The sequence below is a fragment of the Hypanus sabinus genome, chromosome 4 (assembly GCF_030144855.1).
Source record: "Hypanus sabinus isolate sHypSab1 chromosome 4, sHypSab1.hap1, whole genome shotgun sequence".
Classification (NCBI taxonomy): Eukaryota; Metazoa; Chordata; class Chondrichthyes; order Myliobatiformes; family Dasyatidae; genus Hypanus; species Hypanus sabinus.
In genome coordinates, this window is record NC_082709.1 from 20,978,250 (window position 1) to 21,003,311 (window position 25,062).

At 41.1% G+C, this 25,062-nt stretch overlaps 1 protein-coding gene across 8 annotated transcripts in view; it reads right to left on the minus strand.

The window, feature by feature from the left end:
- The window catches only part of fmnl2a (formin-like 2a), a 227,651-nt gene that overhangs the window by 60,255 nt on the left and 142,334 nt on the right, over positions 1–25,062 (minus strand). For all 8 annotated transcript variants that reach the window (XR_009511576.1, XM_059966539.1, XM_059966541.1 and 5 more), the window contains exons 3-6: positions 14,569–14,649; positions 12,802–12,878; positions 3,818–3,901; positions 1,610–1,762 (exon numbers count right to left, since the gene is read on the minus strand). Coding sequence is in view for 7 of the 8 variants with exons in the window: in XM_059966539.1 (XP_059822522.1) it covers positions 1,610–1,762; positions 3,818–3,901; positions 12,802–12,878; positions 14,569–14,649 (395 nt within the window). In the remaining variant the exon portion in view is untranslated. The remainder of the gene's footprint in view (positions 1–1,609; positions 1,763–3,817; positions 3,902–12,801; positions 12,879–14,568; positions 14,650–25,062) is intronic.

Below are 25,062 nucleotides of genomic sequence, written 5' to 3' on the forward strand. Positions count from 1 at the left end.
CTGATGCAACGAGCACATAGTTAACACACTGACTAAAGTTTTATCTTTCAAATTGGATCACTAAAGCAATGACTATCTGGTCATGGAATTTTTTTGAAATAGCTGGTTGCACTGAATCCTACAATCTTAACATTATAATATTGATTGTTCAGAAGTACTTCATTACATGCAAAGCATTTTGTGACATTCTAAGATTTTGTAAGATGCTATGAAAGGTCATTCCTATTCTCAGCTTGATCTGGAACTACTTACTGAGTAAGGTATTGCAGTCAGCTTAGTCATCCAGCGAACTCAGAATTCGTCTTAATTATTATTTAGCAATGACCCCTAACCTAGTGCATGTGTCTCTTTAGTGTCACAGTGCCCTTGTCCCTTTAATAAATATCCAAACAAAAACATGACTACAGAGGTTTCTGGACATGTATGAAAACAAGAAGATACTGGCTAATGTTTCCAGAAGTTAGTAAGATTTAACAGCAGAAAAGCTGCGATGCACTGTAGGAGTAGGGGTCATTTCGAATTTGGAAATCATTATAATGAAAAAATATTTGTATATTAATTTTTATGCTTTTATCATCCATGTACATCAAGCCATGGCATGATTTACGGTATACACTGGATTCAGCATGGAGCCAAACAGGAGTCTCAATAGCAACACACACAAAATGCTGGAGGAACTCTCTATGGAAAAAGAGTAAACGAGTCAATGTTTGAGGCCCAGACCCTTCATCAGGAGTTTTAATGTACAGGTATTTCTTCAGTTATGCCAGCTTTCCATTCCTGAGAACTGGTCATAACCCCTGAATAGTTCACATTTGAAAATGCAAGTGAATTCCTTACTGGCAGAGCCCCACAGCCTCCAGCAAATCCATCCCATTAGTCTTCCAAATACTTGTTGAAACATCCAGGGTGTACTCAAATTAGGGAACTGATAAGCTGGGGAGGATCTGTGCTAGGAAATGAATGCTCCCAGAGCAATGTCTTTCCTCAGAGTGTGAGGCAGAAACAAAAGGTTTAATAAAGTCTAAAGGGAAAGACCAGATTAAGAAAGTGCTAAGGTTGACTATCCCACTCAACTAGACAGGCATATTTTGATCACAAAAATACAATGCCAACTATTTTGCAGAATTCCCAACTCATGGGCAGAACTAAGAGCAGCTGCTTTTGTAGAATAAACTGGGCAAATACAGCCATTTAGAGTCATCTGACAATTCCACTTTATTAATCCACCTTGGATATTTTCAACAAAGTATAATGCACTAAGACCTAACATCTGACCGACAATGTATCAACTTACAAAAAAGAATGATTATCATAATGAACAAAATTGTAATATGAAAAGTGCACTGACGATCTGAATTTATTTTAGGCCCTTATACATAACTAGTGAGAATGTTAAATTATCACGAGTGTACAAATAGTTGCAGTAATTTCAAATAGACTGACAACCAGGTTAGACTCTGAGTTCATAGAATGTAAAATAATTTGCAGACTTTTAATTGACATACTGTGCAAGAAGCCTGTACTTAAGAGCCGACAAGAAACCACATTGCCATCATCGCCTTGCCCCCTTTGCTGTGGATATCAAAGTGTTCCGTAATCAGCTTACCGTAAAGTTGAATGCCTGGATGCCCGGGCCAAACCACTGCCGACAGGTGAAGGCAGGTTACTCCCCCGATGCAGATCCTCAATGGAACGGCTCCAAGGCTTGCCTTTGTCCATTGCACTCTCCACATTATTTTCGACACTTTCATAGTCAAAGCTGAACAAGATTTCGGCAAATTACAACATACTTCTTACTCAATAAGGTTAAATATGTCTGCCATCAAAATGCAGAGCACAATCAACCAATACATCACCTGTCAAACATCTTGCATTTACTAAATGTTGATGTTCAAGGAAAAGGTTAAGCTGTACTTTGATCCAGGATACATATTATTAAACATAGTTTATGCAGATGTATAAAATTACATATTTATGTTGGGGAGAGAGAAAAAAACTCCAGATCTCATAAATCACAGCAGAAGATGACACTTACGAGTTAAAAGTATTTTAAAGAATACTTTACTGCTACCAAATCAGAAAATACATGGTTAGCAAGCAACATTTTCAGTTCAGCAGATAACTAAATGGAAGATGAGAGGTGAGATCATGAGAGGCATTGATCGTGCGGATAGCCAGAGGTTTTCTCCCGGGGCTGAAATGGCTAACATGAGGGGGCATAGTTTTAAGGTGCTTGGAAGCAGGTACAAAGGGGGATGTCAGAGTTAAGTTTTTCCACACAGAGAATAGTGGGTGCGTGGAATGTACTGCTGGTGAAGGTGGTAGAGGCCAATTCATTAGGGTCTTTTAAGACTCTTAGGTACATGGAGCTTAGTAAAATAGAGGGCTATGCAGTCAGGAAATTCTAGACAGTTTCTAGAGTAGGTTACATGGTTAGTACAACATTGTGGGCCGAAGGGCCTGTAATGTGCTGTAGATTTCTATGTTTTAAGCTTCTAAGCACTTCCTATCAAAATATTCAGCAATACATAGATTTACTGTTCTTGACACAAGCATTTGTAAGGAATGGTGCCCTCTCTCTTATAATATGAGTATTCTATAATGGAAAAAGCATTTTCATTAAAGTAATTATTTGTGCTCATTAATTCCTGGAAAACTAGCAAAGGAGTTTTGGAAATTCATCATCTACCCACAAGTTCAATCCTATCATCGCTCTATTTACTGAGACTTTTTTCCAGTTCTAGGTTCTAATGTGTATGTACGTCTGGAAGACAGAAGCAGAATTAGGCTATTCGGCCATCGAGCTTGCTCTGCCATTTTATCATGGATGATCCAGTTCCCTCGCAACCCCATTTCCTGCCTTCTCCTTGTAACCTTTCATACCCTGACTAATCAAGAACCTATAAACCTCCACCTTAAATGTACCTAAAGGCCTAATTTCCACAGCTGCCTGTTGTAACGTAGTCTTAGATGCCCTTACCAATCAAGAACCTATCAATCTCCTCTTTAAATATACCCAATTATCTGGCCTCCACAGCTATCTGTAGCAGAGATTGTGTGGCAACTTGTCAAAGGCCTTCTGAAAATCCAAGTAAACAACATCCACTGACTTTCCTCTGTCCATCCTGCCTGATACTTCCTCAAAGAACTCAATCAGACTTGTCAGGCAAGATTTTGCTTTAAGGAAATCATGCTGATAATCTATTTTATCATGTGCCCTCAAGTACCCTGAAACCTAATCCTTAATATGGGACTCCAACATCTTCCCGAACACTGTAGTCAGACTAGCTGGCCTAGAATTCCTGTCTTCTGCCTTCCTCCCTTCTTGAAGAGTGGAGTGACATTTGCAATCCAGTCCTCCAGAACCATGCCAGGATCAACTGATTCTTGAAAAATCATTACTAATGCCTCCACAATCTCTTCAGCTCACCCTTTCAGAACCAAGGAGTACAGCCCATCTGGTCCAGGTGACTTACCTACAGGGAGATCCTGCAGCTTCCAAAGTACGTTCACCCTAATGGCAACTGCACTCCCTTCTGCACCCTGACACTCTTGAACTTCCGGCATACTGCCAGTGTCCTCCACAGTGAAGGCTGATGCAAAATACTTATTCAGCTTGCCCACCATTCCCTTGACCTCATTACCACTTCTCAAGCGACAGTTTTCCACTGGTCCAATAACCACCCTCGCCTCTCTTTTACTCTTTATATATCTGAAAATACTTTTGGTACCCTCTTTGATACTTTTGTCCTGCTTAGCTTCATACTACGTTAAACAAACTTTTCACTGGCTGATGATCAAAAGGACTACTTACGTAACTGCACACTGTGCGAAGGAGAGGTACTCCACCAGTATGTCAAGACCTTGGTTCTCTTCATTCAAAAATTCTCTCACCCAACTGTGAAAGAAAACAAAATGGGCATACTGTATAAGGACATATAGCTTTAAAAAAAACAAGTCGTAATAGTTAATCAGCCTAGTCTATCAAAAATATAATGCAAAGATAATAAACCTCAGGAGTTTCTGGTCTGTATCTATTGCTGATTTAGTAAAATCACCAGAAATGGATAATCAAACACAACGAGCTCTTCGGTAGTTAATTACCTCCTGACACCCCCATCCCCCACCAGACGACCAAAAATAAACAATCCTCATGACCTTTTTCCTTTACAGCACCACAGGATTTCATACTCACTTTACGTCAGGAACCACCAGACGTGCAGCATTTAAATTTCAGCATTACTCTATACATTATGAAAGTCAGCCCACAGCTAAATGAAGACAACAAATTTGTGTGTCAGGGAAAGAAGACGTTGAAATGAAATTTTTAATCAAACTGTCGAGGCAGGGAATCTTCCACTCCAAAAATAAATCCGATTTGTAAACCAGAAGTACTTTTACTCTAATGAACACTGCCCCCTCTATCTTTAAAACTAAAGGTGTAAAGAACACACACAAAATGCTGGTGGAACACAGCAGGCCAGGCAGCATCAATAAGGAGAAGCACTGTCGACGTTTCGGGCCGAGACCCTTCGTCAGGACTAACCGAAAGGAAAGATAGTAAGAGATTTGAAAGTAGTGGGGGGAGGGTGAAATACGAAAAGGTGTAAAGACTTCCTTTACACTTCAAAGCACAGGGTCACTTCAAGCCTGTGTTTCTAATATAGTTTATCTATTGGGATGAAGATTCTATAACTCCTTTTATTCAAAGCCCTTCAATATGTAAATCTAAACATTATGCAGCACAAATACAGACCTACATCCATTGGAGCCCCGAGTATAATTAATTTTTCATTCAAGTCTCTTAATGGGCAGGGGTTTGGCAGTGCAAGCACACTTTAAACCCCATAACCACCCCCCCCCCCCGCCCTGATATAAATAGCTTTTCATTAACTATTAAAACCTTGACCACAGCATGAGCAGCGGCTTTAATGCTGCAAATCAAGTATCAGCAGAGTAAATTATTCCTTTCCATCTAGAGTGCATGTGAGGATATCAGGGGAAAAGAAGAACGCTACATCTGGTAGCACTTGGCTATATCTGAAATTCCAACATGGTGAGCCAAGAGATTTAGCTTCAGACAATAAGGGAAATGAAATTTCAGAGTGGGAGACAGGCTTGGGTAAACTCCTTGCACACAATTTACAAAATAGTATTTACTTTACAACAAAATAGGTATATTTCTTGTATTTAGCTATGTCCTCAAGTTCTCATTAATTACATGATACATGAGGTACATTGTCACTGGATCATTTTCTTGGCTTTGGTCTGACAAGATACTGTTTAAAACATTTGAATTAAAAAAAAACACTCCACTTGTCTATGCCTGAGCAATTTATTGAACCATCATATACCACCATGCAGCAGACTGTTTCTGTTTCACAATTCTACTACATGCTGACCTTCCTGTTTTAACTGCATTTTAATCAGGGAAGGGGAAAATCTTTCAGATAGAGAGGGGAAAACAAAAGACAAAAATGAAAACATTCATCACACCTAATAATTTTTTTTCCACATCTGTCAGGCAGGTATCTGATGAACTTCAGGGTCTCGTACTGATGAATGACACATCATTCACTTTTGAAAATAAACCGCATACCAAAGAGAGATGATGGATGATATTTTGGGCTTTTACAGAAAAGCATTCATCTGCCATCCAAATCATTAAGTACAAAAAACGGAAGGCACACAGATGCTATTACGACAAGCCTCACGTGAAGGAATGACAATAAGATATACTTTTAACATAACATACAAGGGGTGGCGTGGGAGTGTAGTGGTCAGTACAGGCGATGCAGGTTCAATCCCCCCGCTGCCCGTAAGGAGTCTGTACATTCCCCCTGTGACTGCATGGGTTTCCTCCAGGTGCTCCGGTTTTCTCCCACAGTCCAAAGACGTACCAGATTAACAAACACAAGTCTGTGGTCCTCTTAGAGGCCGAATCAAGTAGGTGAAGATTAAAAAAGCCCATAGTGAGAAAATGCTCAGATCTGGAGTGGTTACATTTCTTTATGTTGAAAGATCTTATGGATTATCCTGGAAGGTTAATTGCTCATTGTAAATTGTTCTGTGATTAGGCTAGCATTAAACTGGGGGACTGCTGGGTAGCTTCTCTCAAAGGCCTGGAAGGGCCTACTCCATTCTGTCTCAATAAATCGGTAGGTAGATAAATAAATACATTTAAGGCCTGGATGAGACTGCAGCCAATTGAGCAGACAGCACATCCTGAAGTAACAATAGAAAGCTCAGTTGATTTTCACAACATACTTCAATAGCATGTAATCAACCAATATTATACTGTATATCAAAATGGCTGAAATGGAATTTCCCTCTTGATAATTATAAACAGTAGCCCAGAGGAACAGTACTAAACTAGAGCTGTAAGACTGCAATATTTCTGACCCATGAGGAATTAATCTTACCTCTGACCTGGCAGGAAATCCAGCACTGTTCCACTCTGTTGGTCCCAAGTTAAAACAGCAGATTAAGGGTAATCATGTTACTGTAGACTAACCTGCAAATTTATAATGCAACCTTCCAGCTTAAGTTGAGTGTTGGTATGCCCACATTTTAAAACTCAGGCTAACAAGAGGAGCAAAATCTCCCAGTTCAACTTTTACCACCTTCATTTCCAGGCATAAGACCATGAGATATAGGAGCAGAATTAGGCCATTTGGCCCATCTGGTCTGCTCCTTCATTTCATCATGGCTGATCCAGTTTTCCTCTCAGCCCCAATCTCTGGCCTTCTCTCTGTATCCTCTCATGCCCTGACCAATCAAGAATCTATCAAACTCTGCCGTAAGTATACATAAAGACTTGGCTTCCACTGCTGCCTGTGCAACAAATTCCTCAGATTCACCACACACTGGCTAAGGAAATCTTCATTTGAACAGGATGCCCCCTCTATTCTAAGACTGTGTCCTCTGATCTTAGACTCTCCCACCAGAGAAAGCACCCTCTCTACATTCACTCTAACTAGGCCTTTTGCCATTCAATAGGTTTCAACTCCCCCATTCTTCTGAATTCCAGTGAATACAGGCCCAGAGCCATCAAACACTCTTCATATGACAAGCTGTTCAATCCAAGAACCTCCTTTGAACCCTCTTCAGTTTCAGCACATCCTTTCTAAGGGGCCCCAAACAGCTCACAGTATGCCATGAGGCCTAACCAGTGCTTTTTCAAGTCTCAACATTATATCCTTTTTTATATTCTAGTCCTCTTGAAATGAATGCTAATATTGCATTTGCCTTCCTCACCATAGACTCAGCCTTTCAAATCCAAAAACCTCAGCTTAGTGTTTTGTTGCCCGACGTTCATTACATGGGATTCTGAAGCTGGGGTCCACAGATCCCTTGCCGAATGATATTGGTCCATGGCATTAAACAAGTTTGGGAATCCCTGGTAGACCATACCCATTGACTAGGTAATTGGCTAGGTAACAGACACAGCCCTCATTTTCCCATTATCAATTTTGTTCTTAACTATTATCTTCATCTCTAATATCAGTGCAATTCTGATCCTCTGCACTCATCTGCACTTCAGGCAAATCCTCCCCTCATCCAGCCCCTACCCTATAAAATTCCTCATCAATCTCTATTTGAGCACCTTCTATATCTTTGAAGCCTCCCTTCAAACCTGCATCCCTTCTGATGACCTCTCTCTTTGATTTAGTATCCATCTCCTATGCTCCACCTTCAAACATAAAAACTGACACCTTCCCACCCTGCTGTCAGATACACACATTTCAAAAAACTGCAGTTGATGATGAAAGAGCAGGGAAAAGAAATGGATGAATAGTCGTGGGCACGAAGTTAAAAGAAAGCCTTAAATAAAGGCAAGGACCCTAATCTGGAAAGTGAGACACATCTGAAATAATTACCTTGTATTCTCCATAAGATCTTTCAACATAAAGAAATACAGCTACACCAGAACCTGAACATTTTCTCTGTAAGGGCTTTTATCTGCACCTGCTTGATTCTGCCTTCAAGGGAACCACAACTTCATCAGAGTTTGGAGGCTTGTGTGTCTCAATGGCCCGGAGAGCCATGTTGGCTGGAGTCAGGGCTTTATGCTTTGGCTTTTGGTAGGGTCACCAATGCCAAACAGGTTAATGGGTCCTCCAGGTTTGGGGGTTCAACTCAGGGCTCACAACCCCGACTGGTCAAAAACAAAATCGTTACAGAAACAGCAATGAAGAATCCTTCCGCATCTGAGTGTGACGGTATTCCTGAGTCTCCACCTGGGACTTGCATGACCGACAGAAGTGAAAACCGAGATGAAATTACTGACACAATGAAACCCTGAACACCACCAGAGATGGAGGACCTTCATTGCTGCCCTAAATACCAGCAGTGCAATGGGCAATGAGCTGAGGCTTGATCCTGGATGTTTCAGAGATTACCTGCTCTAACAATAGTGGATTATTTATATTTATTCATTTTTCACAATTTGGGCAATGACAACAAAGCCAGCATTTCCTGCCTTTGACGTGATAATAATAAGCTGACTTCATGAACCAGAATATTCCTTTAATGAAGCTACTCCCATTGTTCCAGGATTTAGGAGCAGCAATACATTTCAAAGGTCATATATTCTATGGGGATTTAAAAATAATGACACACGAATGCTTTTTGCTTCACTGTCCAGGCTGATGCAGATTAGAATGACCTTTGTGGCTTTTACTGTGCTTCAATGTACTCTGATTAATTCGTGGGTCAGATCCCAAATATGTAACAGACTAGAGACAGGAGTGAGGTTTATTTGCAGTACACTTACGATAAACTCCAGAATCATTTCCTTTCACACAGGGAATCTGGGCCCTTGGTGTTATAACTTAAATATTTTTACAAGATAGGAAAACAGTGCAAAAAAAAAATTCATCTAGTTAGTCCACATGTATTTTGATTATTTAAGGATATTAAAGCAACTTCCATGTTGTTGCTCATAATCCTGTCTTCTTTTATATAGTTTGTTCAAAATACTGCAGGGAATTATAGACAGCATCTTGCAATAAAAATTACAAAAAATCAGATTTGTTAGTAAAGCTATTGCTGCTGTAGACATGCTACAGTTAAATTCATATACAAGTAGTTATAATTCAATTTACATTGAGGTTGCTAAACAGCCAAACAGCATTGTCTGGCTTGTCTACTTTGGGGATTTAATCCAAGCAAGCATTTTGGCACAGATTAGCTCTTTCAGATCCAAAGAAATTATCAATCTTGAACCCCAGAAAAATAAATCAACAAAGAGAGAATTTTATTAAAGCCTCACACAAGAGGCTGCATGGGAAACTAATGTAATAATTTGTTCACTTTCAGCATCCTGAGTATTTAATTCATTTAAAATAAAATTCCCTGATGAACGCTCCCAACAACGTGGTTTGAAACGTATAGTTTCTTTCCAGTCTGTTTATAATTTTAGTGAGAATTGCAAAAGTCTGTGGGTCTGGAACCGACAGCACTAAAATGCTAAATGTCAGCAATTATTTACGGTCACCCATGTAAATTCTTTATGGTACATGGCAATTTAGAAAAGCTGATGATAGTTCCCTTGTGTACTATTTAGATGGTGTAATTATTTGGCCACTGATCAAAATGACCAAGTAAATAGTCCCTCATATAATTTACTATCTTGTGCTTCAGCCAAATATTCACATGGCCTATACATCCCTGACCAAAATTAATGTCTTAAAATATGTATTAATTCATGAGGTATAAATATACTCTGCTTTCATGTTAACAAGCATTAAAATGACGTCTCACAATAAAATTTTAACCTTCCCTTCTGCACAATAACGCCTGTACTAGAAGTATTTTATTAGCTTTGAAGCATTCTGGAATACTGAAGTCATAAAGAGATCATACAAAGTCAAGTTTCTCCAAATCCCCTTCACATTTTCCATTTAACATCAGCAAGACATTGCCAGGTTTTAGACAACATAAGATAGAAAATAAACCCTCCTCCACAGCCATGCAAATTCTGCAACCTCAAATCATCACTGGCTCTTCGTGCATCACAGTGATATTCATCTTTATTCCACAGGTGTCCTTGCCAAACTACAGAGAGTTGAGGAAAATTAAGTTTGAATGTTGGATCAAGAATTGGAAGCTACTGGAACTCCCTCGTTTTCGGAGTGTTAATAAGAGAGTTAATTGAATTGATCCATTCTGTACTCAAGTGATTAACAGGGATGTTACATGGTGTCCATGACAAAAGGTGATGACCTAATTGCTCCTGGCAGAAGTATCATCTTCCACCCCTTTGCTGTGACTCTCATTTAAAGTAATCAGCCTTTCAAGGCACAACTGCTTGCAAACCCAACAGCAGGAATGGGTTAACTGAAAAGTGAAAATATTGCAGATGCTGGAAATCCGGGCAAATAGACTGGGATGTCGAGGTGCTGGGATGAAGTGTTTTTTTTTGATGGCCTCGAGATCATGGTCTCATTGGGGGCTTTGTTTTTGCTTGCATGGTGAGCGATGGGGGGGGGGGGTGTCTGATGCTTTTGCTGAGGCAGGTGGGGGGGGAGTGGTTGATGTGTGTGGGAGGGAAGGAGGTTCGCTGGGGTTCTAATGCTTTTCTGTTATTCATTCTCTGGGGTTTTTCCTTATGTTTCGTGGATGTCTGTGAACAGTAAGATTTCAGCTTGTATATATTCTCTGATATTAAATGGAAACATTGAACAGAGAATGAGAGAAATTGTGAAATGATCAGGCAAAGTCTGTTGGAGGAGAAGCAGAATTAATGTTTCATCGGGTCACAATGAGGAAAATTGGAGGCTGCAGTAAAGAGCTTTTGGAGCCAACTTGTGAAGTCACCCTGATATCAGTAGCTGGATCCTCTCGATGGTATGGAAAACGGTATGAAAACAGCATGCTATGCTTTTCCTTTGGTGCAAGTTCGGTGGCAATTATTTTCTGTGGGAGCTCCAATTCATGTCACAAGGAGTTGAAAGGTGGATTACGTGAGGGCCAATACTCCAATTGGCATCTACCTGATGCAGGAAAAACATGATGTGAATTGCAAGTTGAAGTGTCCAATCCAGTCTGTTCGGATTCCATTTGCACGAAATAAATCTGAGCTAAATAAATTTCAAGTGATGTGATGCTGAGAAACAGAGCCATGCGATCAACTTTTAGGCAAATACATAGTTTTGCTGGAATGAGTTTTTTTTTTAAATCCTACTAGTCTTCAAAGTAGTGAGCACTCGGTCTCCGCTGCATTTCATAAGGATGCACTGCATGCTGGCTATCCACTGCCATCTTCAACAGCAAGCCCACTGCAGCTACAAGCCAACTAAAACAGATGGGCTGAAGACGTGTGTGTGTCCTTTTTGGATGTTAGATGAACTCCAGCCTTGAAGAAATCAAACTTTTTTAAAGTAGAACTAAGCAATGTTGTGTTGGCGCATGGCCTAGTGGGCAAGGCATCAGACTAGTAGCCTGAAGGTCACTGGTTCGAGCCTCAGCTGAGGCAGCGTGTTTGTGTCCTTGAGCAAGGCACTTAACAACACATTGCTCTGCGACGTCACCGGTGCCAAGCTGCATGGGTCCTAGTGCCCTTCCCTTGGACAACATCGGTGGCGTGGAGAGGGGAAGGCCTGCAGCTTGGGCAACTGCCGGTCTCCCATACAACCCCGCCCAGGCCTGTGCCCTGGAAACTCCAGGCGCAGATCCATGGTCTCTCGAGACCGACAGATGCCACCATTAAGCAATGTTGCACAATTCCAAAATGAATAATGGACTCTTTTTAATGCCCTGCTTGATAGTTACATTCAGCAAAATTTTATTACCACACCCATGGGACTTTACTGTGCACAATTTGGCTGTCCTTAACTGTGACAGTGCTTCAGAAGTGTAGCTGTTTAATTAAGAAGTCAATACAACAAGCAAGGTTTTGTTTATTATCCATCCATAGCGAAGATGATGTTCCTCAATTGTCTGTCCTGTGTTGTTGGGAAGGGTGTTCGAGAATTTAGACCTGGCAGCACTAAAATAATGTGTTCCCAAGTATAAAACCTGCAGAAATTCTCATGTGCCTGTTGTCTGGTTCATGTTAATAGCAACGGTCATGTGTTCAGACGGTGTGGTTGGAGTAACCTTGGCCCAATAGTTTCAACCACTTTGTACCTTGTAGTCAATGCAGCAACTGTGTCAATCATAGGGGAAATTAATATTTGAAGTAGTGGACAAGGTACAAATCAAACCGGCCACTTTGCCCCGGATATCTGGAGTGTTATTGGAGCAGCATTCATCGAAACAGGCACAGAATATTACATCACACTACTGATATACTGTACAGATGCTGGAGAGGCACAAGGTTACTGTTCATTTCACAGACCATCCTACAGGGCTGCGTAGGCCAGAACTTCAGAAGAATTTAAAGGTCGAGGTGGATACATTTTTGAAAAATCAAGGGTTTGAGAGCATTAGGGAACTGTTACAGAAGAGGTTTTGCAGCCAGTGCAGATCAGCCACAGTTGCATTGAAGGCTAGGCAGGTTTGAGGAGCCCGGTGGCCTGCCTCTGCTCTCGAGTTTCCGCATTCACAGGCCAAAATAAATGCATTCCACTCTACCTAAACAGAATACTATAAAACAAATTCTAGGTCATTGTCTGTGCTGTCACAAGGATATTAGTGAGACTCCAAATAGGTTCAATATTTAACTATTAGGAACATAGGAAGCTTACTTGTAATTTTTTTTTAAGCAAAGATACCTGGAAAATATAAATCAAAAGCTAAAAGTAACCATCTTTAAAGACAGAAAATTAAACTTAACAAAGTTTTGAAGCATACCCGATATAGTTTGTTCTAAGGGAAATCTCCAGTTCTCGCAGGACTTGAGTTGATTCTTGCACTCTCCTTCTGAACTTCTGCAAATGTTTAATTGAAACCATCTTAAAGTCAAGAAAGAACCACTGATTCAGAACTGAAACATATCACGTGTACTGTAGATTAATCATTCAACAAAAAGCAAACAAATCTTAGTTCACCACGGCAATACCACTATCATTAATGGGTTAAGGGGAAGCTTGGCACTGAACATGGAAATAACAGTATGAAATTATTATATTATAACTAAGTAGTGCACACATGGTCTTCTTTTCCTGTTCCCAAAGCTCCTACGCTACTGTGCCCATTTACTTTGATCTAATGCTAAGCTGAAACTTGTTTAATCACCTAAAATAAACAGAAAGCCTTTCAGGATGTACAGAAACAGATAAGTACTGCAAGTCATGCCAAGAACGAAGATTTTGCATTCTTTAAATTTCAGAAAAGAAAAGCAACATGGTGCGTACTTTGGAGGAGGAGGAAGTTCCTGTGGAGAAAGCTGATGGTCACCAGGATTAGTATAATAACAGCACCAATGTAACATAACACTCCTTCTCTTCCTTCTCCATTTTATTATTCAGCTACACAAGTTCAATATGGCAAAACAAAAAAATACTAAGCAACAATGGCATTCTAAAATTAAATTGCAGGTTCAGAGGTAGAAAGTTAACCTTTGCTGAATACACATTATGCTTGATATAATGATGTAAATGCACAAAACTCAATCTCAGAAATTCAGCTCCACATACATATACTCTTATTGAAAAATACAATAGCTGCTAAATTTTTGTCTGGATTAAATGTCGTGCATAGTGGTAATCCAAGAAGTGAGCAAGACCTCTTTGACACTTCAGTGGGGTTATACTAAAAAAGTTGTACAATAATAATAGAATTTCCATTTATTAAACCACACAGATCGTTATCCTAGGTATTCTCTTTAGAGGTACCAATTTCCACAAAGCTAGTACTTTATCTCTACAACTCATCACAATGTCCATCCTCACCAAAAGTCAACAGCATTTCACAGACTTCAGCATTTCTAAAGAACAATTCTGACTCGCAGTTCTTCCTTAAACTGTATACATTCAATATGGGTGCAAAAATTACTTTAAACCACCTTCACGCGAAGAACAATCTATGAATGTGGTTTGTACTTCCGTAGGTTTGGCACTGAAAATCAGTTCGACTGATCTTTCATTCACATGAATCCTTCCAATAAAACTGAATGTCAAATGTGTGGAACATATTTAACTTTTATTAACTTTACAATTCATACCATCTTCTGAGAAGTTGCCAATTCAGTTTTATGGAACAAACTTTATGCCAAGAAAGGAAAACATTCTGGTGTTTCCTTCCTGGTTTCTGTACGTCCTGTCTGAACCAATCTGAAGTCATTGCCAATAGGGCATCTTGGTTAAGATCAAAAGGAAATACATCAACATGCAGTACTTTCTTGTCCCTGCTTGATCTAGTTTGGAAGCCAGTAAACCTGGACAAGCTCTACTTCTGAACTGGAGGCACCATTTGAAAACTCTGAAGTACTTCAAAACCCGTCCTGATCAAACTGAAAGAAATAATGTGCTGTGAGAGAAAAAGTTAGCCTGAAAAAAATTCACACAAGGTAACAAACATAGCATTTTTGCATACATCACAAGAAAACACAAATTTGAACTAAACAAATAATTTACAATCCTGAAGCCACTCTAGTTCCTTTCATTAAAAGCACTCTACCTTTCTGGTCACAGCTGGATCAAGATAACCTTTCAACTTCAGAATATATGTGTGTGGAGGATTTTTCACTTGAAATCTTTCCTGTAATGGAAAGAAAATTCAAACATTAGTTGGATGATCTGATCGCTGAATATCACAAAATCTTAAATATTTTTCCATTTTGATATGCCTCTTGAATTCTCCCGTTTCCTATTCAGGTAGCGAATTGCTACTTTTAGCAGACTATTCACAGAAGACACATCACTATGATAATCTCCAAAATACCAGCATCGTATTTAAAGTTCACAAACAGTAGTTAAAAGTATTCTCCCTCAAGAAGCGGCAGTATCCAAATTTTGATTTTCACAACCATACTTCCATTGAGTGACGTTGGACGGTGTAAGTTAGCCTTTTAAGCACTTCTTTCAATTAGTTTCAAGTTTAAAGTTTAGTTTTTTGCTGTGTAATGTTTCACTGCCACAAGTCATGAACTTTGAAAATCAGGGCCTGTAGCTATCTTATGATTACCTGGAACAGATGAAATTCTTGTGAAACAGACATACAGATTAGGCCTCCTTGGCCTGCATCATTTTATAAAATCATTCTTGACAAGGTTATGATCTTAGTTTTGCTGTCCCATCTATCCCAGTAACCTTCACCACCTTGTACATCAAGAAACTATCTACTTTTGCCTTAAATATATTTGAATTCCATCATCCTTTCATGAAGAAAACTTTCAAGCTTCTAGGTAAAGGAAAATCTAATCTCCTTCTCAAGACGGAGAGCTCTTATTTTTAAACAGCGACACCTTGCTGGTAGATCTTCCCTCTAGACAAGACATCATCGCCCTATCAAGACTCATCATAATCTTATAGGCTTCAGTTAAGTTTCCTCTGATGTCTGAACTCCAGTGGTTACAAGCCTAGCTTGACCAACAAAAGGCAATGCACTTATTCCAAGTGTAAGTGCATCTGACGTTTTTCCAATGTGGTCACGTCCAACTTTAAAATGAAACTAAATCTACGGACAGTAACAAAAATCAAATGAGATTCTCAGCATCTGTGGAGGGAAATGAACAACTGGCGTTACAAGCTGGGACCCCTTCCCCCCCACCCCGAAAAACTGCAAAATGACGACAGCAGGTATGAAGAGATGGTGTTTGGGTGGGTTTAAGCCGGGTGCGAGAATTGGCAATCCTCCAGAGGAATTAGAGGCGTTGGTGATCTTTCTTAGCCAAGCGTTGGAGCAGGAAAAGCTAATGGTGATATTCACTCCTCATAACTTGAAACGCTCAACTTAAATACCATTGATGTAGACAACAGCATGTGCCCACCCCCTTTCCCAAAGTCAATGACAAGCTCGCTCATTTTGCTGGCATTGAAGGAATGGGAAGTGGAATTATCATTACAAGGAACCAAGAGGCTCCAGACGGCCAGAGCAGGTGGAATGCAGACCCTCAGCAAAGCACTTGCCTTGTCTGCATTTGATCTGACCGATGTAGGAGAGGCAACATCACAACACCAAGGGCAATAGAACAGGTTAGGCGACGTGCATGTGAATATCTCTCTCTGTTGGAAGGATGTCTAGGGCCCTGGAGGGAGGAGATGCACAAACTTTTGATGCATCTCCTACATCTGCAGGGGAATGAGAGACCAGGTGGAATAAGGTGTAGACTAGGTAGCTGTGGGAGTCAGTTGCTTTGTTGTAAATTCCAGCAACTGTCAGTGAATTTGACATCAGGGTGGAAGTTAGCAGTGGTTGATGAGAATAATGAGTTCCACGTGGGAGGGGAGGATGCAACCCCAATACAGTGGTGAAGAGTTGAGAAAGATACCTGAATAGGTTTGAAACAAAGACTGTTCCACATAGTTAACAAAAAGACAGGCAAAGCTCTGGGACCCATGGGTACTCCATTGATTTGTAGAAAGTGAGAGGAATCAGAAGAGAGTTTGTTCAGGGTAAGAGGAAAACTAGTTCAACCTATGTTCTAGAAAGAAATAGTGAGTCCTAAGGCCTTCACCTTGAGGAATGGTAGGATATAGGAAATGGATATCCATATCAGGATAAAATGGTGAGGGCCAGGGCAATGGACAATGAAAAAATGGTGGAGAACACGCAAAATGTCCTGGGTGTAGGCAAACAGGACTGGACATGGTGGGGACATGGTAGAATCAAGGTATAAAGTGATGAGTTCAGAGGGACATGAGCAGGCAAAAAGCAATGGGCATGCAAGGGAAGCCTTGTGTGTGAATCTGGGACAGATTAAAACAGGAAAACTGTTGACTGGGGTCAGCAGCTGTGTAGTGCCACATAGTGAAGATCACAGCTCATCACTTCTGAAGTTTGAGAACTGAAGTGCAAAGTTTAGTTCCAGTGTTTAGGTATTTAAATGCATATCTTTTTGCAGCTATGAACAGAAATTAAACCACAGGGCAACTTCTTGGAGCTCATCTGCAGAAACAGCTTAATTTTACCTTTAATGTCTTATTTTCCTTTTCAAGGTGGATGGGGTTCTGTCAGTGCCCTTAACCTGTAGCCCCACTCAAACTTTTGCTCTTTACGGCAATGGTTCCCGCTCCTGGGGCTCACCAACCAGCTGTTTCTCAATATTCCAAGGGTGCAGCCTAGAAGACCAGCACACCGCTGGGGTGCTGAGGCTTTGTAGCCCTCTGGAGGTGCCAATTCCTGGCCAGCGTTGCCAACTGAAGCGTTGAGGGAGAAAGTGGAAATATCGTGAACAGCGGATCATCCGTTGGAGGTCTCTGTATTTGGCTCTCTCTCTCTCTCAATGAGGGGAGAGAGTTCACTGCCGATTCTCAAGGCAGATAATTTAGGGGACAAAAACGGTGAAGCAGATTTTAACATCGTAATCAGTGAATTGCTTCTTTTCGTTTCTTTCGTTAGTCTCCCCTCATGCAGTGCGACACCTCCCTGCCCCTTATCAGCAAGGAAGAGAGCCTCTGGCACGTCAAATGGTCAGGTGAACGATTAGACTTTGTGGTACTTCAGATCATGCTCTCTCTTGGGGGCGTTGCTATTGCTTGGTGGGTGGGTGGAGAATCCTGACACTTTATGCTGTAGTAAGTGGGGGAGAGGAGGGTCGATCCTGGGGGGCAAGAAGGGGGCTTTGGGGTTCTAACATTTTTACTGTCACTTATTCTTTGGGGTACTCTTCTGTTTTTGTGGACGTCTGTGAAGAGCAAGAATTTCAGGCTGTGTATTGGATGCATTATCTGATATTAAATGCAACTACTGAGCTTTTCAAACATTCACTCTCGCTATTTTCCTTTCTTATGGGACATTCCTCAAAATACAATATATGATTAAATATTTAACCCACTGCAGTAACTACATCTCTGGCCATTTCTTCCTAGACCCCAGGATGAAGACCACCAGGGCCTTGGGACTTGTCAGTACACTGTTCCAACATTTTGCTCTGCAATGCTCCTCTATTGCACTATTCTCAGACCTGAGATCAGTGTGGGGCTGCTGAAGACAGCTCAGGAGAGAAGCCTTGGGCCATGTGTAAACAGTCGCGAGTTAAAGCAATGGCAAAGTTTCTCCCCTAAACCAAAGAACAGAACTGTAACTAGTGTAGTACTAGTAACTGGGCTTGTCTGGTCTATAAAGTATAAGTGGTTGTTGGGCACAAAACACGAGAGAAAGCAGATTCTGGATTTAGTGTGTGCGAAATCTCTACAGCATAATTACCAACTAAACTTCTGTATTTTAAATAACCCCTATAATTTTACATTCCAATCCACGAGGCATATCTGCAATTCATTTACATGCAGTCAGAGCTCTTTTAATAAGATTTGTGTAAAAGGTTGATTTATGGTTTAACAAACTGAACTTCGACTTGGGAGCTGGTCACAGGTCAAAGGTAGCAGAAATGGCAAAATGCCTAGGACTTATTTCCCAGTCATTTCCATACTTAATGCAAGTGTGTCAGGCTATACAAGAATAAATGATGATAGCAATGTTAACAGCTGTTTAGGATTTCAACCACGGGTGAATGAGTGGTTACCCCAAGCTTCCTCGACTTTGCCAGTACAAACAGTAGTGGAAAGCTGTCAGTATTCACGGTTGCTACACACCCTTTTTTCTCGCTGACTCTGAAAAGTTCTCTTCATAGCAGCAAGAATTTATAACTAGTTTGCCACTAACTTTCTAAACACTGAAACCAAGTTTCAGTTCGGATTTCAAACTTCAGAGGTGAGAGCGTGTGAACCTCACTCTGCAGTGCTCCACGGGTACAGGGACTGAACAGCAGAGGGCCCAGCAGGAGCACCAGGCTGCCTGTGTCTCACAAAGCTGCAGCTTCAAAGATGCCAGCAGAGGGACGCAGCTCTGGGGAGAATATGCTGGTTATCTTCTTCGTCATGTCTGGGCCACTGCTGAGATTCAGATTCACGTGTACGTCAAAACGTACAGTGGAATGCATCATTGGCATTAACGATCAACACACCCAGGTCCCGGGTGCGGCTCTGCAGAAACTCGCAGTTAACTAGCAAAAGACTTGCTGCCATTTGTAACTAGCAACCTAGAATCTTTCAGTGTGTCCGGCTGTTCCAGAACTCTGCTGGAGACTTGTGCAGTTGACATAGTGTAAACGTGCAAGGTGGGAACTGATAACCTATTTGCCAAAGCTATTGGTTATAAAATCTTTGCTTGCTATGAAGCCACTGGAGTAGGAAAACCTCCCTGTGCCTCTGACTGCTTTACCTCAGATGTCGGGTGCCAATGACTATACTTACAGCAACCAGGACTCCTCCTATGTCACCCGGGGTATCCGACAACCCTATCAATGTATATGTTCTGCAACTACAAAAATAAATTCCTCTTAGAAATGCAGACAAGGTTCCTATGCAGCTGCCCAGATACTTCCTGCAGCAATTCCCCTCTCGTGACCTTTTCTGAACTGTCAGCAGCCCTGGTGCCTGCCTGCTAAGTTCATAATTCATGACACCAATTAGGAATGCAATCCAGCAGTAGTAACTTGCCAGCAAACCACTGGCATGCCGAGGAACTTCAGGACCCTGAACAATCCACAGATGCCCTTCAATACGCACAGGGGGGGGGGTCTCCAGAATGGCAGTGGTGTGCTGCATTCTACACAACTGCACAGCTGTGAAGTAACTATAGGCACGCGAGCCTCATGTCAGCAGCAAGGAAATTATGGCAGGAACCACCAAGGGACAAGATTAAGGGCAGAAACTGATAACATGACTTTCTGTGGGGAAATACTCACTTGACTGAGTTATTTGAGCTATTGATAAAGCGGACAGTAGATAATGTCCACATGGATTTTAGTAAGACAACTGACGTGGCAAATTGGTCCAGAAGGTCACATGGCAGGGTCTTCACAAGGTGATGCATATGGGATCAGAATAGTGGTGGGACATGTAGTCTACTGCTGGGGCACTAAGGAATGTTGATGAATAAAGGCATTTCCGGATCCAAGTCCACAGGTCGAAGTCACGTGGTAAACTTACAGTTCATTATTTCATTCCTAGAAAAGGATAAAAGATTTCAGAGAAGTTTTTCAAAATCAAAAATGATTTGGACTGAGTAAAGGCAACCTCTGGCAGAAAGATGCCAATTGAAGGCGGTTATTTTAAGGTGAAGGCAACTGTTTCTGAAAAATTCAGCAGGTTGAGGTGATCTGGAATGCACTGCCTGATGGGTGATTGGTGATAAATTCAACAGTGGTATCTTAAGAAAATGGGATAAGAATTATTTTAGAGAGCTACTGGGAAAGAAGGGAAATACGATTCCCGAACAGCTCTACCAATGAATTAGCACAGGCACAATGACCCGAAGGGGACCAGCAGTTCCCTAATTCACCACCTACATTCTTTTGCAGTTCAGAGTACCCCTTGCGGTTGGACCATTTAACCTTTGGTACAGGCTAATGTTACAGGTACGAGAGCAAGTACAGTGCAACACACCAACACTGTATACCATCAGATAACCAATAGTGGACATAGTAAGACAGCTATGTCCACTGTCCTTTCTGACTAATGCAAATTAAAAAGGGACATCCATATAGATTTCTGGAGCACTTGTAATATTTTTGCATAAAAAGGCAAACAGTTCAAGGTTAGTTTGCTATTACTCAGAATACATAATTTAAACCACAAATTGAGAAAGTACAAGTTGTATATTGAAGCAACCAATCAAAATAGACAATTAAAGCCTGGAGCTTTCTCAAATGTGCTCTAGAATACAGATAATCTTCACACTTGTATTCATCTGAGTCTCTTTCAGTGTTGTGACTGACATGTATCCAGAGTTAGATAAGCTGCCCTTTACAGCAAGAATAAACTGGAGGTGCAAAAATTAACTATCTGTCTACTGGATACAGTGAGAACTTCCCACCACTTGCCAAGAAAAAGGAGGTACTTCGTGAGTAAAGTCTCCTCAAGTACCCACACTGAATATCAGTCAGTATTCACAGCTCCAGCTCTGATTTCTGTTTAGTAGGGTTGCCTGGAATTGGGCCAAATAAACCAGACTTTCCCATTTAAACACACGAATACTACCACACACCCAAAGTTCACTCATCAACAATAAAACGGTCCAATGACTAAATCAGAAATATTTTCCAAATATAAGCATGATTTCTTTGTAAGTGTGATTTCTCCCAATTTACAGCTATAATTTCTGGCTCTGGAATCATCAGCAGCAAGTTGAAGTTACAGCTTATTCTCCTTTAATAAAATCGATTCTCACCACCACCACCACCCATGTCAACATCTGAAGCATTTTATTAAAGCGTATAATTATCTTGAACTTGGCAAGTGAACTTTCTATATAATCCCTGGACAGGGACTGAGTAATGAGATCCATCCTTCGTTTCCTTTCCCCTTTGCAGCTTAATATTTTACTGATAAACAAAAATATTAACATCAGTGTGTATTGAATAGATTTTTCCCCCAAGGCAAAACTTTTTCTTAAATGTAAGACAGCCTGATATTTCACCTCAGTAAGAATCAAATTAAAACAAAAGCTCATCTCAGGAGTAACCACAATCAATTATATTTTGGAGAGTCAGTATCTACATCTGAGAAATTAAAATTGGTACTTTTATCTGTTGCTTGAGCCATAACAGGAACATTGAAACAAAAATAATACACTTTATAAGATTAGGAATAATATGTGTAAGTGTGTTTTGTCTACTGGAGTAGACATAGTTCTTCATTCTAAATTGTGGCATACGCAGATTGCACAAATATTTCTTGTTGTTACCAAAAGTAAAATGTATTACTGCTAGAATATTTACAATCCACCAATTCCAGAACAAGGTATGGTGTGATAATAGAGGCAAATACAGCAAGGGCTTTTTAAGCCATGTTTAGATAGGCAGATGGATGTGAGGAAGATGGAGGGATGTGGACATCGTGTAGGTAGGAGGGATTAGTGTTTGGGGGTTTTTGATTTACCTTTTAGCTGGTTGGGCACAACATTGTGGGTCCTGCGCTGTACATGTTAACAATATAAAAACCATTTTGCATTACTTAGAACACTTTTGGGCCTAGTACGTCAATGCTTTTGTTTAAAAACTGAATCAAATAACCATGTTAATTGATTTATATTACCATACAGAATAAATCCAAAGCAAGCTTTGCATCAGTGGAACATTTTGAAGCATCGTAGGGAAGTTTTGGATCAAATAACAACATACAAAATACCAGCTGGAGGAGGTCATGAGGCCTCTCCCATTCAACAAGATCTTCCTACTTCAGCATCAGTCTTTTGCACTAACCCCATTTCCCTCAATATGTTTAATACTCCAGAACTACCAATCGCTCTTTTGAATATATTCAGTGAGTGAGCTTACCCTGTCCCCTTGGGTAGAGAATTCCAAGGATTCTCTACCCCGGGAATTTCTGTTCATCACTATTCTGAATGAGTGACTCATTATTGTGAGACAGTGTTCTAGACATGCACCAAGGGTAAATATCACCTCTGCATTTCTCCTGCTCAGCTCCATAGGAACTTTGTGCATTTTGATTATGATATCTCATTCTTCTAGCATCCGATGGTATAGGTCCAGTCAGCTTAATTTCTCCACACTCTCACCTACACATGAATCTGATGAACTTGTCGTCACAACTCATAGAAGGTATTACAACAACAACACACACAAAATGCTGGTGGAACACAGCAGGCCAGGCAGCATCTATGGGGAGAAGCGCTGTCGACGTTTCAGGCCAAGACCCTTCGTCAGGACTAACCGAAAGGAAAGATAGTAAAAGATTTTAAGTAGTGGGGGGAGGGGGAAATGTGAAATGATAGAAGACCGGGGGGGGGGGGGGTGAAGCTGTGAGCCAGAAAGGTGATTGGCAAAAGTGACACAGAGCTGCAGAAGGGAAAGGATCATGGGACGTTGAGATCTCGGGAGAAAGAAGAGGGGGGGAACACTAGAGGGAGATGGAGAAGAGGCAAACAACTAAATATGTCAGGGATGGGGTAAGAAGGGGAGGAGGGGCATTAACGGAAGTTAGAGAAGTCAATGTTCATGCCATCAGGTTGGAGGCTACCCAGTCGGTATATAAGGTGTTGTTCCTCCAACCTGAGTTTGGATTCATTTTGACAGTAGAGAAGGCCATGGATAGACATATCAGAATGGGAATGGGACATGGAATTAAAATGTGTGGCCACTGGGATTACATCCTCCTTTCAGTATAGAGACTAAATCTGTGCACAATATGTTGAACGTGCTCTCATCAGGGCCCTTTATAATTGGTGGAAGATATACCTAATCTTGCACGCAAATCACACTGCAGTTTTGGTTTTCATAAATGACTGACAGTGGAGGTAGAGACTGAGGAATGACGTTTAAAGCCTGGACACCTGACAGGAAGCCCACAATCAATCAGGCAATGACAAAGTTTATCGTCTACCTTGTGAGTTGTGGAAAATCAATAGCAGTGGAAAGATCCCACCAATGCTATCTCCACAAAATCGCTGACAGGATAATCAAACCAGAAGCAGCATTTCCTACGCCATTATTAGACTCAGTTGACTCTGATGGGCAGGCCACATTGATCAAACACCTGACTTTGGACTCCTGAAGTAGACGTTCTACTTGAGCTCTGCCAAGGAAACAGGTTACGAGGTGAAAGGATAAAACCAGTTCCGAGGTTCAGAGCTCATCAGAAAAGAGCATCATCGCCAGTGACTCATGGAACCCGTCCAAACTTGGGAGAAATTACACTGAGCATGGCATTGAGAACCATGAGTCCATTCATCAGGAACACAGTGGAAGGACCCTCCAAACTACTTGTCCCATCAGGATCTGCGTGGCAGAGTCTGGGACCCCACACTGGTGTCATCACCAGCTCAGAACCTGAAGTGGAATGGATACAAACCATCTGGATCTGAGACTACGTCACAACAACCTAGAACATTTCTGTACCAAGCCGTGTTTCGCTTTAAATGAGACTGTTCTCTCATTTCAGCACAAAGCTACTTCCACAAATGTTTAACATAAAAATTGCTTTTAGAGCACACTTTTCCTCTATTTTGGGGAAATTAGAAGTGAAATGTTATTCTCTATTCTATTTCTGGCATTACTTCCTTCACTGAAATAGCTTACACCGCTTCCAGATGTACTTTATCCTTCAAATGCATGATATTCATCCATATCTGCTAAAATGCTCATACAGCTACCTCCCTATCTCAGTAATTCAGTGCTGTGGAACAGTGTGTACCAAAGAGTGGTGTCTGTTTAGACTAGCAATCCAAAAACCAGCACTAATAATTCAGAGAATTCAAGTTCAAACAACAGCCTGGCTTGATCTGACTGCTGTTTGACAAATAAAGGCCTTCAAGTAAAATGCAATATAACTTCCAATAATCTGGCACACTCAAGGCTTTTGGTAGTGTTGAACTACCAGATTTTCCAGACTGCTGACTTCTATTTGGACACATCCATTCCCAAATCTTTTCTATTTCACTTTTTTTTAAATATATATGCTACATAATAATAAATAAAATTTCTCAGTAAACGTTAAGGGAGGATGAACTCTGTTGAGCCTAAAAGGAGTGGGAAGAGAGGAAAGCCACAGTGGTGTAGCAGTTAGCATGACTCCAGTAGAGCTTGGGGAGTCCGGAGTTCAGAGTTCAATTCCGGCGCTGCCTGTAAAGAGTCTCAACACGTTCTCCATGGAGCGCATAGGTATTCCCTGGGTGCTCCTGTCTCCTCCCACAGTCCAAAGACGGATCAGGTAGTTTAACTGGGCACTGTGAACTGTTCCGTGATTGGCTTAGGGTTAATGAGGGTTGTCGGGGGTTACGGGGCGTGTGGTTCTAAGAGCCGGAAGCTCCAATTCCACACTGTATCACTACACAAATAAATAATGGCAAGTTTGAACCTGGCAAAATGAGTTCACACACACGAGCAGCCCATCTCTTGCATTAAAGTACCCAGGTTCCTGACTGTTAGCATTCCCGACCCTGACTCAGCTGTACATCGAACTCCCACCTCATCTTCGGGTTAGCAGGTGC